At 43.4% G+C, this 16162-nt stretch overlaps 2 protein-coding genes across 2 annotated transcripts; both read right to left on the reverse strand.

Annotated features, from left to right (window-relative positions):
- Positions 1 to 6190: 6190 nt before the first annotated feature.
- On the reverse strand, positions 6191 to 8234 carry LOC115205910 (Na(+)/H(+) exchange regulatory cofactor NHE-RF3-like). The gene is made up of 4 exons (XM_029772348.1): positions 7375 to 8234; positions 7011 to 7229; positions 6502 to 6726; positions 6191 to 6392 (listed from the first exon to the last, which is right to left on the reverse strand). Exons 1-4 carry the CDS (start codon positions 7519 to 7521, stop codon positions 6360 to 6362), a joined length of 624 nt encoding a protein of 207 aa, XP_029628208.1. The 5' UTR covers positions 7522 to 8234; the 3' UTR covers positions 6191 to 6359.
- Positions 8235 to 9114: 880 nt separating this feature from the next.
- On the reverse strand, positions 9115 to 16045 carry LOC115205913 (Na(+)/H(+) exchange regulatory cofactor NHE-RF3-like). The gene is made up of 5 exons (XM_029772351.1): positions 15998 to 16045; positions 10423 to 10450; positions 10191 to 10252; positions 9806 to 10017; positions 9115 to 9397 (listed from the first exon to the last, which is right to left on the reverse strand). Exons 1-5 carry the CDS (start codon positions 16011 to 16013, stop codon positions 9215 to 9217), a joined length of 501 nt encoding a protein of 166 aa, XP_029628211.1. The 5' UTR covers positions 16014 to 16045; the 3' UTR covers positions 9115 to 9214.
- Positions 16046 to 16162: the final 117 nt, after the last annotated feature.

Raw genomic sequence — 16162 nt, forward strand, 5'->3', positions numbered from 1 at the left:
AGCTAGGCAAGTCAGTTAAGAACAAACTCTTATTTTCAATGACGGCCTAGGAACAGCGGGTTAACTGCCTTGTTCAGGGGCATAACGACAGATTTCTACCTTGTCAGCTCGGGGATTCGAACTTGCCACCTTTTGGTTACTAGTCCAACGCTGGTGAGGCTACCCTGCCGCCCTAGCGTACCTCCTTGTCGGTCCAAAGCAAATATTGAAATATTTATCATTTATTTGACCTAGATGCGCACCGACAGAAAGAACAATCAAATCATATTATTTATTGGACGCATATACATTTTATTGGTCGCGAAACAGCGCCCCTTTGTACCAGTATGTGTAGACCAGGTATCTGATTCTGTCTGGACCAAGAGAGTATTGACATGTCATACTATTTCTGGCCAGACAGCATCAGATACATGGACTACGTATAGTAAGATTTGAGAGGGGCGCTGTTTTGGACAGGAGGAGAAATGGAAGTGAATGAGGGTGAGGTATCGGAGGTGGTAGGTGCGGTGAAGTTATCAGAGACCGAGGTATATACCGAGGGTCAGGAAAAAGAAGAGTGTGTGACAGTAGGAGTGAAATTTATGGAAAAAGTGGACTCTTGCCTTTTTTGGCTGATCCATTTGTGGTTTCACGGTGGGTGAAAAAATAGTTGGGTCATGTGGAATCTGTGAGGGTAACCAGAAGGGGTCTAGTAATAATTGTTTGGGTTTCTGTTGGGCAGAGGGAGAAGGCGCTCGGTATTAAACGAATGGGGGAAAGAAAAGTGAATTGTTTCACTCTCAAGAAAAGGGCACCAATGAAAGGAGTGATAACTGGGGTAGCAGTGAATATAAAAGTTAACCAGCTGAGGGGAAAGATTCCCGGTGTAGTATTTGGGAAAGTAGTGGAATGTGTTCATTGTAAGGGTGCCCATGGAGCTGGGGATCAGAAATGTCCCGTGTGAGAGAGGCAGGTTGAGGTTTCCAGGGTTAGAGTAGAGCAGAGGTTGTCATATGCTGAGGCAGTGAAGAAAGTAGAGGAAGATGGGTTAAGGGGGAGGAGTTGTAGAGACATACCAGTACAGAGGGATAAGCCAAAAAGTGTTATAAGTTTCAGTAAGATTGGATTTATAGCAATGGCTATCAACTGTACTGCAGGGATGGATCAGAAGTCTCATAAAATGGAGGTTGTGGTGGCAGCTGTAGAGAGGTATTTGGGTGTGTGAGACTTGACATCAGAAGAGTTACAGGGTGTGTTAAAAAAAATAATTAAGTGGTGATGTCCCATCCTTTCAGTATGATGGCATGAGGTAGGAATAAATACATTTAATTCGTGGAGTAGGGTGGTGTTAATTTTATATCATTTTGAAATTAGTGAGTGTAGTGTTAGATGGTAGGGTATTTATTTAGTAAATTTTTATTTTTCAATCAAAGAATAGGGAGTTATACTCCAGTCTAGTAGGTGGCGGTAATGCAACAAATTGGATGTCAACCACCGTTAAACATCTTAATAAGAAGAAGAAGAAAAAGAAGAAGGGCGCTGTTTCGCCCATCAGATGCTTTCTATGGTAAGAAAGTTTTAGCAACGAGGAAGAGGCGATGTGAGAGAGCTCAGTCTCACCAAAATCTGTCCAGAATAGCCCAATGCATTTGTATGGGCATAATATACAGACCTAAACTTGTCGCCTGCCTTCCCACCTTTGGGACAACAACAACTATTGTTAGGATGGAGACATGAGCATCTTGTCATTACATATCTCTGGTTTCAGCCTCTTGCGAATTGGAAAGGAAAGTTAGTGGATGCACTGTGCTCTGTTAAGGATGCTGTCTTCCCCTAAAGTAAATTGATGTTTTGCCAAAATTATATAATTACTCCTGTCTAAATAAAAACATTCAAAGTACTTCACCAGAAAGCATGATTTAGTCACAGAGGATCAGTAGCTTGTTTTAAAAAGAATTGTGTAGGCCTATGCCTATTTGGGCAGCGTGCATAGCAATATGTCTGGCTGACTGGGTTGCAGCTGTCAGTGAAAAGCATCTAAAATATGTGTGAAGATAATGTGTCTTGAGTATAATTTGAAATGTTGCAATAAGAAGACGGGGAGGGGTGTGTGGCGAAGATATAGCGCGTCTCCGGAAGAAACATGTCAAGCGGACGGCAGAGATGGAAACCCGGATGATGTTGGGATGAGGGGGGTCAGGAACCACCATGAGTTGACATAGTGGGCGACGTCCTGCGCCAAGGTGGGCCACCAGTATTTAGCAGATAGGGATTGGATGGTGCGGGTGATACCTGGGTGTCCAGCGGCGAGGGATGTGTGTGCCCAGGTCAACAGCCGATCTCTCACCCCCGTAAGGACATAGATGCGCTCTGGAGGGCAGGAGCGGGTTCCCTCTCAAGAGCCTGGCAGATGTCCACATCTACGTCCCAAAACACGAGGCCAACGATAAGGGAGGACACTCACAGGACCCTCTACCGACATGGAACCACAGGGTGTGGAAAAGCAGGTTCTCCGGCATCCTGGTCCCCAGGCGGTGATTCTCATCTTTGACCAGGAGATGGTAGGGTTATGAAGTTGGAGGCACGATAGGCCGAGGAGGACTGTGTATGGGTGCGGTGATGATAACGAAGGGAAGGCTGGTGCTTATGTCCCACAGTGAGGGTAAGTGGTGCTGTGATGGGCGCAATTGTGCCGGATCCCAATGGTCGCATATCCAGGGCTTGGACAGGAAAAGGAGAGGACAGTGGGTATGAAGTTAAGTTGAGGCGAGGGCCTGGTCGAAAATGTTCCCTGCGGCACTGGAGTCCACTAGAACCGTAGAGAAAACACTTGAGGGACAGCCAGCGAAATGGGAACCAAAAAGAGTTTGGCAGAAAACGATGATAATGGAATACTTCTTCCTACCCTGGGAGACGGAAGGTCACAGGGAAACCCCTCTGCTCTAGTGGAACCCGGGTTGGGACGCACCGGACACCATTGAAGCTGGTGCCCCTCCCGGCTGCAATAGGGACAGCTGTCTACGGCTAGGCCGCTCTGCCGCCGAGATGTGTGTGGCCCCTAACTCCATGGGTTCAGGCTCTGCCTCAGAACAGCCAAATGAGGGAGGTGAGTGGCGAGGTGGACACCGACGCTCCCGAAGAAGGTTATCCAGACAGATGGCCATCGCGATGAGAGCATCCAAAGATATATTGTCATCCCAACGCCGTCTGGACCTCCTCACGCAGTCCACTGTGGAATAGAGTGCGGAGCACCAGCTTATTCCATCCACTGGAGGAGGAAGTCACGGCATTCCGATGGAGTGCCATCATACTTCTCCAGAAGGGACAGTCGGGCATCGCTGACCTGGGCGGATGGCTGGGTGACTGGCTCACTGTGACGACCCGTGGTAGGAGACCCTCCATCAGAGGTACGGAGAACCTCGCTGGTGGTGTGAAGAACCTCCTTCATGGTCGTACCCAGTAGAGCCAGCTGGTCGTGGTGTTGGTGGAGTAGATGACCCTGTTCCTCGACCGTCTGGAAGATGGTATAATCGTCTGCTGCTTCCATAATTTCTGAGGCAGTATTCTGTAATGTATACACAGATTCAGGAAGCGGGTGCAGAAGGTTTAATAATAATAATAAAGACGAAAATACAAAACAGGAGACGCTTAGTGAATGTAATTGAAACCAATACTGCCTGATGACTGAAGCTACAGAGGGCTATATGAAGGGAGCGTAATCAGTGTGGTGATGAAGTCCAGGTGTGCTTAACGATGAGGGGCAGGTGTGTCCCAACGTCGAGAGCCGGAGGGAGCAGGAGTGACAATAACATACATTTTAGAACTTGAACGCGCATGCGCGGGCACACATAGGAGGTCCTGTGAAAAAACATGCCTGCCTATGGTGGAAATCAAAGGCCCGTCAACTGTTTCGTTCTAGCGCCGGCCCTGTGCGTGTGTGTATTCCTATCAGTTATTGCACGATACAAAATTACCTGCACATTGTGTCACAGTAAAAGAGTGGCGCATTCTACTCAGGAGCACTTCTAGTTTCCAAATCCACAGAATTTACACCCAGAGGAGCATTGCTGCTCATTTGGCGGCCCTTATAGAGTGGCCCATCAGCATAAATCCAATAATTGTTTTGTACTTAAAGACTCATCTTCTTATGGGTGTTTCCCAGCAGTTTGTGATTTGTTAGTATTTTGTATCAGGGGTGAGTTCTTGTCGCCTCCCGAGTGGCGCAGTGGTCTAAGGCAGTGCTAGCTGTGCCACTAGAGATTCTGGGTTAGAGTCCAGGCCCTGTCGCCGCCGGCCACGACCGGGAGACCCATGGGGTGGCACACAATTGGCCCAGCGTCGGGTTAAGGGAGGGTTTGGCCGGCAGGGATGTCCTTGTCCCATGGCGCACTAGCGACTCCTGTGGCGGGCCGGGCGCAGTGCACGCTGACACGGTTGCCAGGTGTACGGCATTTCCCCCGACACATTGATGCGGCTGGCTTACGGGTTAAGTGGGCATTGTGTCAAGAAGCAGTGCTGCTTCGTTGGGTTGTGTTTCAGAGGACCACGGCTCTTGACCTTTGCCTCTCCCGAGTCCGTACGGGAGTTGCAGCGATGAGTCTAGACTGTAACTACCAATTGGATACCACGAAATTGGGGAGAAAAAAAGGGGTAAAAAATAAACACACAAAAAAAAGTGAGTTCTTGTTCAAGCTGCGTTCTACCACACCTGATTCTACTAATTATCTAGTAGAAACATGTATGCTAGAACTGGGCTCGAACAAAGGCTTGCACACCCTGTGGGTCCTTAAGAGCAGGTTGGACCAGCCCTGATTTAATAAGTACTAGTTCATAAGTCTGATTATTGTAGGTTTGGCTTTAAATGGTTTTTTATATACATTTCAGTGTAACTAGTTGAGTTATTGTTAATGATATATGTATTTCCAGAAGCTTGCCCGATTGTTTTAAACACGATCAGGGATCTCAGTTCCTTTTTCAGTTTCTCCAACATTGGCTTAAATTAGTTTCTGTGTTGTTTTTTTCTTCCCTCTGGAAAATAGGTATTTCAAAGTAGCGTCAAATAAAAACGAGCATTGACATTATTTCTGTTTCCATGTGTCATTACTTTGTCTTTACTACATTACAACTTACCTTCATTTATGTTCATCAGCAACTCACTTAAGGAGCATGGCCAGCTCTATGCATTGAATAGCAGTTTTATGCAACTTTTCCACAGACTAAGGGCCACTATAATAGCAGAAGTTGTATACAGTGCAATATGTACAGTATGTTCAATGTAACACTGAACGCTACAAAAAAAGGCACATTACCATCATTATTCAGGATTTTAAACGGTCACTAGATGGTGTAGTTGTTCAAAGGGAAATGTTTTCATGAATATGTTTCTCTTAATCATGTTAATTTTGTTATATACGCTATATGACCAAAAGTATATGGACACCTGCTTGTCAAACATCTCATTCCAAAATCATGGGCATTAATATGGAGTTGGTCCCCCCTTTGCTGCTATAAAAGCCTCTACTCTTTTGGGAAGGCTTTTCACTAGATGTAACATTGCTGGGCAGAAATGTTACGAATTGACTTCTTGGAAAGGTGGCATCCTATGACAGTGCCACATTGAAAGTCACTGAACTCTTCAGTATGGGCCATTCTACTGCCAATGTTTGTCTATGGAGATTGCATGGTGGTGTGCTCGATTGTGTACACCTGTCAGCACCGGATTTGGCTGAAATAGCCAAATCCACTCATTTGAAGTGGTGTCCTCATACTTTTGGTCATGTAGTGTACTGTACATTGAGCTAGTTTTATGCAATTGTATGGCTGTATGTCAAGTACTTAATGATAGATCTTTAAACTTTGTACACCTCCTTGAATCATCACATTTAGTTTATCTTGATTTCACCTTAGAATAAACCTAAACTTCATTATCCCTTTCTCACACACAAGTGATATCAATAATTTAAACGGTGTGCAATCTACGATGCAAATCCTATTTCGCAAGAAGCAGGTCCTTAGCATAACTCTATCGGCATAGTCCTCAAATAGAAGACGATGTGTAGAGAAGGGATTAAATCTTCTGACATGTTTCAGATGGAAGCAGACTTACCATGGCTATGCCCCAAATGGCACCCTTTTCCCTACGTAGTGCAATACGTAGGGAAGATATAGACATCTATTTCAGCCCTTCTCTTTCAGGTTGCATTCAGAAGTAGAGGGAACAGCTTCATTTATTTAATCTTGCATTGTTTTGCAGTATTATCATTGGCACATGAATGAATGATTGCAGCTATGTTGTTGATAATGCTGTGCGAGTGCCAGGTCCTCCTCTGTTAGGTGAGATGTTGTCTTCATCATGACTTTGGTCCCTTCTCAGCATTCCATCACAAGAAAGCATCAGTCGTTTTCTCTAAAACCTGCAACGCATTTGATTATTAAGTATTATTGATCTGTAGTTTCTGTATTAATAATTGTATCTGTCTTTGTGTGTGTGTGTGTGCATGAGTACATGTGAGTGTTCCTCACCTGAGTTCTGCGGAGTATGACCCCAGGAGTGATTGGAAGCCCACTCTGTTTGAGTCTTTCATACTCTGACCTCTCCACAACCAGTAATTTCAAAGACGTCGCGCTCTTCTTTATCAGCGTCACAACGTCCTCAAGGTACTCATTCTCCACATTCTGGCCATTCACCTCCACAACTACATCCCCTTTCCTCAGTCCAGCCCTATGTCCTGAACCCTTTACCACCACCTGCAGGACAAAAGAAAACTGCAGTCATAACCGTGCCACTCATTTCTCATAGGAAACATCTTAACACCTGCCCTCGGTCATTATAACAATGCTTGTGGAAAACACAGCAGATCAATATCGGGAACTTTTGATTGATGAAAGCTGTTACTCATTACTACAACTTTGATTGGGAATTTTTCAAATTGCCTATTTATGTCAGGAAACATAATGATAGAGATTACAACAAATAAATGAGAGAGAGATAGATGACCAGGGTGTTATGTTGTTGATGTTCGAAGGAATACCTGCCCTATGAAGGTTCCTGGCTCATGTTGAACACAACCCAGATTAAACCCAAAGCCTGATTCTTCTCTCTCGAGGACACAGAGTCTTGGACAGGGAAGTGAGCCATGCTTGTTTTTACTCAGCCCATCCTGAATCTCAGTGCAAGGGGACTGTGTCTTCCTCATCCCCTCTCCTTTTGGCAGACTGTCCTCATGGAATAGCAGGGGAGATAGACCCAACTGCAGTAGGAAACAGAATAGACAGTGTTTTTGACCGGGAAGGTATTTTTAGTTGACACAATTCCTAAACAATCAATATTCTAACACCAGAACTCGCTTAACTCCTATTCTCCTGACTGCACATGGCCTCCGTCCGCTTACACACCTGCGTGTAGAAGTCTCTTCCGTGTATGGGTATGGTGGTGAGGCTAACCCGCTTGCCACTCTTCCTCACTTTCCTGACAATATTCTCATGCTCCATGGACTCTGAAGGATGCCCATTGACTGCCAGCAGCAAGTCTCCATCCTGCATACCAGACTCTTGCTAACGGGCTTTTAATGAATTGCACCGTAAAAGAAAAGTACACCCACGAAAACACAACTGGGTGTGATCCAACAAACACAAAGATCCGATAACACGTACCACTGCATAAACAACAGTCGACAACAGAAAGTAAGCCCCCACACAGAACAGGTGGGGAAACGGGCTTAAATACTCAACTAAACACTAATCATACACAGGTGCAAACAATCAAGACAAAACCAACAGAAAAGGGAAAAAGGGATCGGTGGCAGCTAGTAGGCCGGTGACGACGACCGCCGAGCGCCACCCGAACAGGGAGAGGAATCACCCTCGGCAGGAGTCGTGACAGAATAATTAGAATGATAAACTTCAGTCCAATAAGGTTTGGTCGAGACAAGTAGAAATGTGTGTGTGTGTGTGTGTGGTTTGGTCGAGACAAGTAGAAATGTGTGTCTGTGTCTTAAGAAAGCACAGAGAACAATTAAACTATTCATGACCTGACCTGGTTAGAACTCTGAGAAACTTATGGCAGGAAAGGGAGTCCCGTCAAGATCCCTCTAATCTCGGGGGATGGAACTGCCAGTTTTGTAGTGATAAACGAGTGGTGAGAACTATGGGAAAGATGCACACAAACAGTAGGTGGGATGTATGTATGTGCGTGTAGTAAGTAGGGAGGGAGTGAGTTATAAAATGGCATGTCTTTGTATTATGGACTTTAGAACGTTCTCGTGAATAAACTTTACGGACCTTTTGCATAAGCTGAGTCTTTGCCTAATTATTATTAAACCCAGGGTCTTACAAACCTCGGGGATTAGTCAAAGCTTAAATAATTGTTAATTATAATCATTCGGATGGAAAATTCTTATGACAGTTCTACATGGAACCCAAAAGGATTCTACCTGGAACCAAAAAGTGTTCTATGGGGATAGCCGAAGATCCCTTTTGGAACCCTGTTTTCTAAAATGGAAGTCAAGATGCTCTTAATGGTGCATCTGAGGGCCCATGCCAAATCTTTTCAGCCTCATAATCATACTATGCAGGCCTAAACATTTATATTAACTCTGCAAAAGATTTTGATATTGAAAAGATGAGAAAGATGCCAGCGTTTGATTGAGTGGCAAACATCACCATCTCTCGACCGTCTCTCGACTAACCCTAACCCTATATCAACATAGGGTTCAATTCTATAGTCCACCGTTTCTCAAATTTGACTCCACCCTTATCGGCCTCACCATCTCCCCGTCTCTCCTTCCTACTGTCTAGCAAATTATCTGCCAAAAATGATTACGGAATGAATAACTCGTTGCTACCTTTAATGGGGATGATGCTGATCCCCAGACCTAAGACAGAGTCTCTGGTTGTCACGCCCTGACCAGGGGAACTCGGGGATATTGGGTCAGGGTGTGTCATGTTAGGTATTTTTCCTTGGTTTGTGTTTTGTTTACGTTTTAGCCTTGTGTAGGCTCTAGGTGGGAAATTCTAGGTTGGGTTCTGTCGATTCCCAATCAGAGACAGCTGTCGCTAATTGTCTCTGATTGGGATCACATTTAAGTGCTGTTTTCCCCACGCTGTTTGTGGGGTGTTGTCTCTTTGATTTTGAGCAGCTAACGTATCGGTACTTTCTTTGTTTTGTACGTGTTTATTTCGGTGTAAAAGAATAAACATGTGTTCGCTCCCAGCTGCGTTTTGGTCCGCTTCCTCGTTACCTGACGCCGAACGTTACACTGGTGATGTGACACAACCTGGGCCGGGAACACATCTCCCCTCGGTAAGCCCTGGTCAGAGCCTGGAGGTCCAGTCCCTGGGCCAGCGCCTCCTTATACTCCTCCCCCTTCAGAACCAGCAGGAACAGCTGCAGCCCACACGCCTGGATCCTCTGCACCACCTGTCAATCAGAGCAGAACATGCTGCAGCTAAGAAACAAAGACTCTGTTTAGACCAAGTAGGTGAGCCTTGTCCGAGCCAGAACAGCCCATAGGGCAGGAGCCTGTTTATGTAGCGTGGGGCAGCTTGGTGAGCATGTACACCCCCTGGACAGAACGCTAGTCTTTCACATTGAAGCCACATATTGTACATTTTGAACAATGTGGCTCATTTTCAAATGAAAGCGAGGCAGAGGACACCGTTGGAGACCTTGTAAGAGAAGAGGTTCTCTCAGGTCTCTTAAAGTCTGGTTCTGCCCCACGTGATGAATTAGACCCACATTACATACAGAACTCAAATCTGTGTGCCAAAGCTTTAACAAACGTGTGCACAATGATTCCACTTTCATAACGGGACGTCTGGTTCTCACCCTGGGGAACTCCATGTCGTCGACAAAGTCTTCATTGACCTCCAGCACACGGTCCCCGTCCTTGAGCCCACTGAGCTCTGCAGGACTCCACGGATCCACCTGGTGGACAACATAGCCCCGGCAGCTCCTCTCCATACGCAGATGGAAGCCAAAACTCTGGCACTCCTTGCACTTTATCTGGCACAGGTGGGGTACCAGACTCGAGTCTGGCTCTGGAGGGCAAGACAAAACACTGCCATTGACATAGGATGGGCATTGTGCGTGGACACCTAAAGAAGTCTGGCTTATCTTGATTATATGATTGATGAACTAATGTTAATCAAACCATCTTCCATGCATTGGAAAATGATGGATCATTTTGGATCTGTTCGTTCTCAAACCTTACCAGGGTCCTCCGAGATGACTAAAGCTGGATTGTCAATCCCCTCTTTCGGATTGAAGGTGAATCTTCGAGTGAGGTAAATGAAAAAGTCCAAGTTGAAACATGAAGTGGCATTAAGGATGCACAAAATGTGTAATAATGACAAATTCGCTAATGTCCTATTTTGTATTATGCACATTGTCTTTAGTCCAATTTGTAGCCATCAAAACACAAAAACTATGATCACTCCTCTTACCGTGGCAATTCCATTGCATCCTCAAGACCTAGAATGACAGAAAAAGATAATGACAAAAATCACTCAAGTTTATTTTCTCTGCGGTAATGATTCCAGGAATTACCTGTATGTCCTTGATCCAAACATCCAGGTTACTCATCTCCAACTGAGATACAGTGCCTTCAGAAAGCACTCACACCCCTTGACTTTTTCCACATTTTGTTGTGTTACAGCCTAAATTTAAAATGGATTAAATAAATAAAAAATATCACTGGCCTACTTACATTACCCCATACAGTCGTGGCCAAATGTTTTGAGAATGACAAAAATATACATTTTCACAAAGTCTGCTGCCTCAGTTTGTATGATGGCAATTTGCATATACTCCAGAATGTTATGAAGAGTGATCAGATGAATTGCAATTAATTGCAAAGTCCCTTTTTGCCATGCAAATGAACTGAATCCCCCAAAAAGATTTCCACTGCATTTCAGCCCTGCCACAAAAGGACCAGCTGACATCATGTCAGTGATTCTCTCCTTAACACAGGTGTGAGTGTTGACGAGGACAAGGCTGGAGATCACTCTATCATGCTGATTGAGTTCAAATAACAGACTGGAAGCTTCAAAAGGGGGGTGGTGCTTGGAATCATTGTTCTTCCCCTGTCAATCATGATTACCTGCAAGGAAACACATGCTGTAATCATTGCTTTGCACAAAAAGGGCTTCACAGGCAAGGATATTGCTGCCAGTAAGATTGCACCTAAATCAACCATTTATCGGATCATCAAGAACTTCAAGGAGAGCGGTTCAATTGTTGTGAAGAAGGCTTCAGGGCGCCCAAGAAAGTCCAGCAAGCGCCAGGACCGTCTACTAAAGTTGATTCAGCTGTGGGATCAGGGCACCACCAGTACAGAGCTTGCTCAGGAATGGCAGCAGACAGGTGTGAGTGCATCTGCACGCACAGTGAGGCGAAGACTTTTGGAGGATGGCCTGGTGTCAAGAAGGGCAGCAAAGAAGCCCCTTCTCTCCAGGAAAAACATCAGGGACAGACTGATATTCTGCAAAAGGTACCGGGATTGGACTGCTGAGCACTGGGGTAAAGTCATTTTCTCTGATGAATCCCCTTTCCGGTTGTTTGGGGCATCCGTAAAAAAGCTTGTCCGGAGAAGACAAAGTGAGCGCTACCATCAGTCCTGTGTCATGTCAACAGTAAAGCATCCTGAGACCATTCATGTGTGGGGTTGCTTCTCAGCTAAGGGAGTGGGCTCTCTCACAATTTTGCCTAAGAACACAGCCATGAATAAAGAATGGTACCAACACATCCTCCGAGAGCAACTTCTCCCAACTATCCAGGAACAGTTTGGTGACAAACAATGGCTTTTCCAGCATGATGGAGCACCTTGCCATAAGGCAAAAGTGATAACTAAGTGGTTTGGGGGACAAAACATCAATATTTTGGGTCCATGGCCAGGACACTCCCCAGACCTTAATCCCACTGAGAACTTGTGGTAAATCCTCAAGAGGCGGGTGGACAAACAAAACCGCACAAATTCTGACAAACTCCAAGCATTGATTATTTTATTTATTTATTTTACCTTTATTTAACCAGGTAGGCAAGTTGAGAACAAGTTCTCATTTACAATTGCGACCTGGCCAAGATAAAGGAAAGCAGTTCGACACATACAACAACACAGAGTTACACATGGAGTAAAACAAACATACAGTCAATAATACAGTAGAAAAATAAGTCTATATACAATGTGAGCAAATGAGGTGAGATAAGGGAGGTAAAGGCAAAAAAGGCCATGGTGGAAAAGTAAATACAATATAGCAAGTAAAACACTGGAATGGTAGATTTGTTGTGGAAGAAAGTGCAAAGTAGAAATAGAAATAATGGGGTGCAAAGGAGCAAAATAAATGAATAAATACAGTAGGGGAAGAGGTAGTTGTTTGGGCTAAATTATAGATGGGCTATGTACAGGTGCAGTGATCTGTGAATTATGCAAGAATGGGCTGCCATCAGTCAGGATGTGGCCCAGAAGTTAATTGACAGCATGCCATGGCGGATTACAGAGGTCTTGAAAAAGAAGGGTCAGCACTGCAAATATTGACTCTTTGTATCAACTTCATGTAATTGTCAATAAAAGCCTTTGACACTTATGAAATGCTTGTAATTATACGTCAGTATTCCATAGTAACATCTGACAAAAATATCGAAAGACACTGAAGCAGCAAACGTTGTGGAAATTAATATTTGTGTCATTCTCAAAACTTTTGGCCACGACTGTAATGTCAAAGTGGAATTATGTTTTTTTTTTTTTTACATTTTTACAAATTAACAAAAGGTGAAAAGCTGAAATGTCTTAACCTCTCTTGGGTAGGGGGCGGTATTTTGACGTCCGGATGAAAAGCGTGCCCGTAGTAAACTGCCTGCTACTCAGGCCCAGAAGCTAAGATTTGCATAATATTAGTAGATTTGGATAGAAAACACTCTGAAGTTTCTAAAACTGTTTGAATGATGTCTGTGAGTTTTATCTAATATACAGTGTCTGTGGGGTCATTTTGCACTTCCTAAGGCTTCCACTAGATGTCAACAGTCTTTAGAACGTTGTTTCATGCTTCTACTGTTAAAGGGGAGAGAATAAGAGCTCTTGGAATCAGATGACTGAGTAAATGACATGAGCTCAATCACGCACGCTCCCGTGAGAGTTAGGTGTGTTCCTTTTCATTTCTGAAGACAAAGGAATCGTCCGGTTGGAATATTATGGAAGATTTATGATAAAAACATCCTAAAGATTGATTCTATACATCGTTTTACATGTTTCTACGAACTGTAATAGAACTTTTTTGACTTTTCGTCTGATCTTACTGCGCGAGCACAGTGCATTTGGATTACTCGACTGAACGCGCGAACAAAAAGGAGATATTTGGACATAAATATGGACTTTATCGAAACAAAACAAACATTTATTGTGGAACTGGGATTCCTGGGAGTGCATTCCGATGAAGATCATCAAAGGTCAGTGAATATTTATAACGCTATTTGTGAATTCTGTTAACTCCAAAATGGCGGGTATCTGTATGGCTTGTTTTGATGTCTGAGCGCTGTACTCAGATTATTGCAAAGTTTGCTTTCGCCGTAAAGCTTTTTTGAAATCTGACACAGCGGTTGCATTAAGGACAAGTTTATCTATAATTCTGTGCATAACACTTGTATCTTTTATCAAAGTTTATGATAAGTATTTCTGTAAATTGATGTGCTCATTCACCGGAAGTTTTGGAGGCAAAACTTTTCTGAACATTACACGCCAATGTAAAATGGTTTTTTTTTTATATAAATATGAACTTTATCAAGCAAAACATACATGTATTGTGTAACATGACGCCCTATGAGTGCCATCTGATGAAGATCATCAAAGGTTAGTGATTCATTTTAGCTGTATTTCTGGTTTTTGTGACGCCTCTCCTTGCTTGGAAAATGGCTGTGTGGTTTTTCTTGTCTAGGTGCTGTCCTTACATAATCTAATGCTATGCTTTCACCATAAAGCCTTTTTGAAATCGGACACTGTGGTTGGATTAATGAGAAGATTATCTTTAAAATGGTGTATGATACTTGTATGTGTTAGAAATTTGAATCATGAGATTTTTGTTGTTTTGAATTTGGCGCTCTGCTATTTCACTGGCTGTTGGCGAGGTGGGACGCTACCATCCCACATACCCCAGAGAGGTTTTTAAGTCAATAAGTATTCACCCCTTTGATATGGCAAACCTAAATAGGTTTCGGAGTGAATAGTTGCTTAACAAGTCAAAGAATATGTTGCATGGACTCACTCTGGTTGCAATAATAGTGTTCAACATGATTTTTGAATGACTACCTCATCTCTGTACCCCACACATGCAATTATTTGTAAGGTCAGAAAGTTTCAGATTTTTGCAATGTTACATAGATGGAAAAAAGCTATCCTTGAAATAGTCTTGATATGTTCGTCAAAAGAGAGATCAGGGTCCAGAGTAACGCCGAGGTCCTTCAGTGTTATTTGTTATGACTGTACAACCATCAAGCAAAATCCTAGAGGAAAACCTGGTTAAACCAGCTTTCCACCAGACACTAGGAGATCTATTTACCTTTCAGCCGGACAATAACCTAAAATACAAGGCCAAATCTACACTGGAGTTGCTTACCAAGAAGACGGTGAATGTTTTGAGTGGCTGGGTTAGGTGTTGACTTAAATCTACTTGAAAATCTATGGCAAGACCTGAAAATGGTTGTCTAGCAATGATCAACAACCAATTTGACAGAGCTTTAAGAATTTTGAAAATAATCATATGCAAATGTTGCACAATCCAGGTGTGGAAAGCTCTTCTAGACTTACCCAGAAAGACTCACAGCTGTAATTACAAAGTATTGACTTTGGGTGTAAATTTTGGGTGTAAATTAGATATTTCTCTATTTTATTTTTAAAAATTGTGAAAATAATTAAAAAAACATGTCGTTATCAGCTATTGTGTGTAGATGGGTGAGAAGAAAAAAAATATTGAATCTATTAAGAATTCAGGCTGTAACACAACAAAATGTGGAAAAAGCCACGGGGTATGAATGCTTTCTGAAGGCACTGTATTTTCCCTCGGCCCTGTCCAGATGCATGAGCATCACTGGGCACAGTCACAGGTGATCATTAGCTCAAAGATTTCATGTGAGGACTAGTGTCCCAATATAGCATTTGATAGGCACAGTCAAGTCCATTCATTACTTATTACTGTAATGTCATTCAGCATGCCAGCCCTTATACAAGCATTTCTCATTTGTATGCAGAATTTATCCCTTCCCTTCCTGCTGCACACACCATACACACACACTGACAACACATACCTACATTCAATTTCTTGGCAAGGAGAGGTTTGTGCAGTCTGTCAGGTTGTTAGTGGTGATATTTGCAGTGTCATGTTCTCAGCTATCTGCTGACTGTCATTATTCTAGCTGTGGAGGGACCGGACAGCTTTTATCACAGGGCCTTTTATTAAAGGAATGCTGCCTTTTTTCCGTTCTCTATTTTCGGTAGACCTAGCATGGACTGCCCATGTTGTATGTTGACTATCAACATGCTTATTTTGGATACAGCAGTCAATGTAGGCTAGCACATTCATGCATGCTGATGGGGTTAGTGGTTCAGAATTAATTATTCATCCCCCCCCCCAAACAAATCGCTGAAACGTATAATCCAGTCATTTTAATTTTAAAATCAAACTTGTTACTTCGTAAAAGGTAGAGACATTCATTTCCAGCACTTTCACATAACACAGAAGGCTACCTTTTAATCACCAATGATTAAACACACTTTAGAACACACTCACACTGACTCAAAGAGAGAATGCATGTCAGAATATACCTATAGGCTATTGTAATGAAAAATGCTATTTGAATATACAAATCTCTTGTACTCATTCGATTTCTGAAGCAAGACCAGCCTAGTGAAGCGGAGAAGCACGTCTGTGTCTTAATGGAGACTGGTCTTGAGAAAAGGCTTTGTGCCAAAACGTATATACATTATATTCTCTTGTCCGTGTTGTGACTAGACTTAGAAAAACAGACTCTTACCCGTGGTGTACTTCATGGCTTCCGTCTGGACGTCTTCCTGGCTGCCTGAGGTTGTGTGGAGGTGCAAAGTACACAGCACATTGGGATTCCTCTGTTTTGTCAGCATTCGAGATGGTAACTCCTTCTTCCTCCACCATAACACTAGGCCTCCTAGGCTTAATGTTT

Source organism: Salmo trutta, chromosome 13, assembly GCF_901001165.1.
Source record: "Salmo trutta chromosome 13, fSalTru1.1, whole genome shotgun sequence".
NCBI classification, from domain to species: Eukaryota; Metazoa; Chordata; class Actinopteri; order Salmoniformes; family Salmonidae; genus Salmo; species Salmo trutta.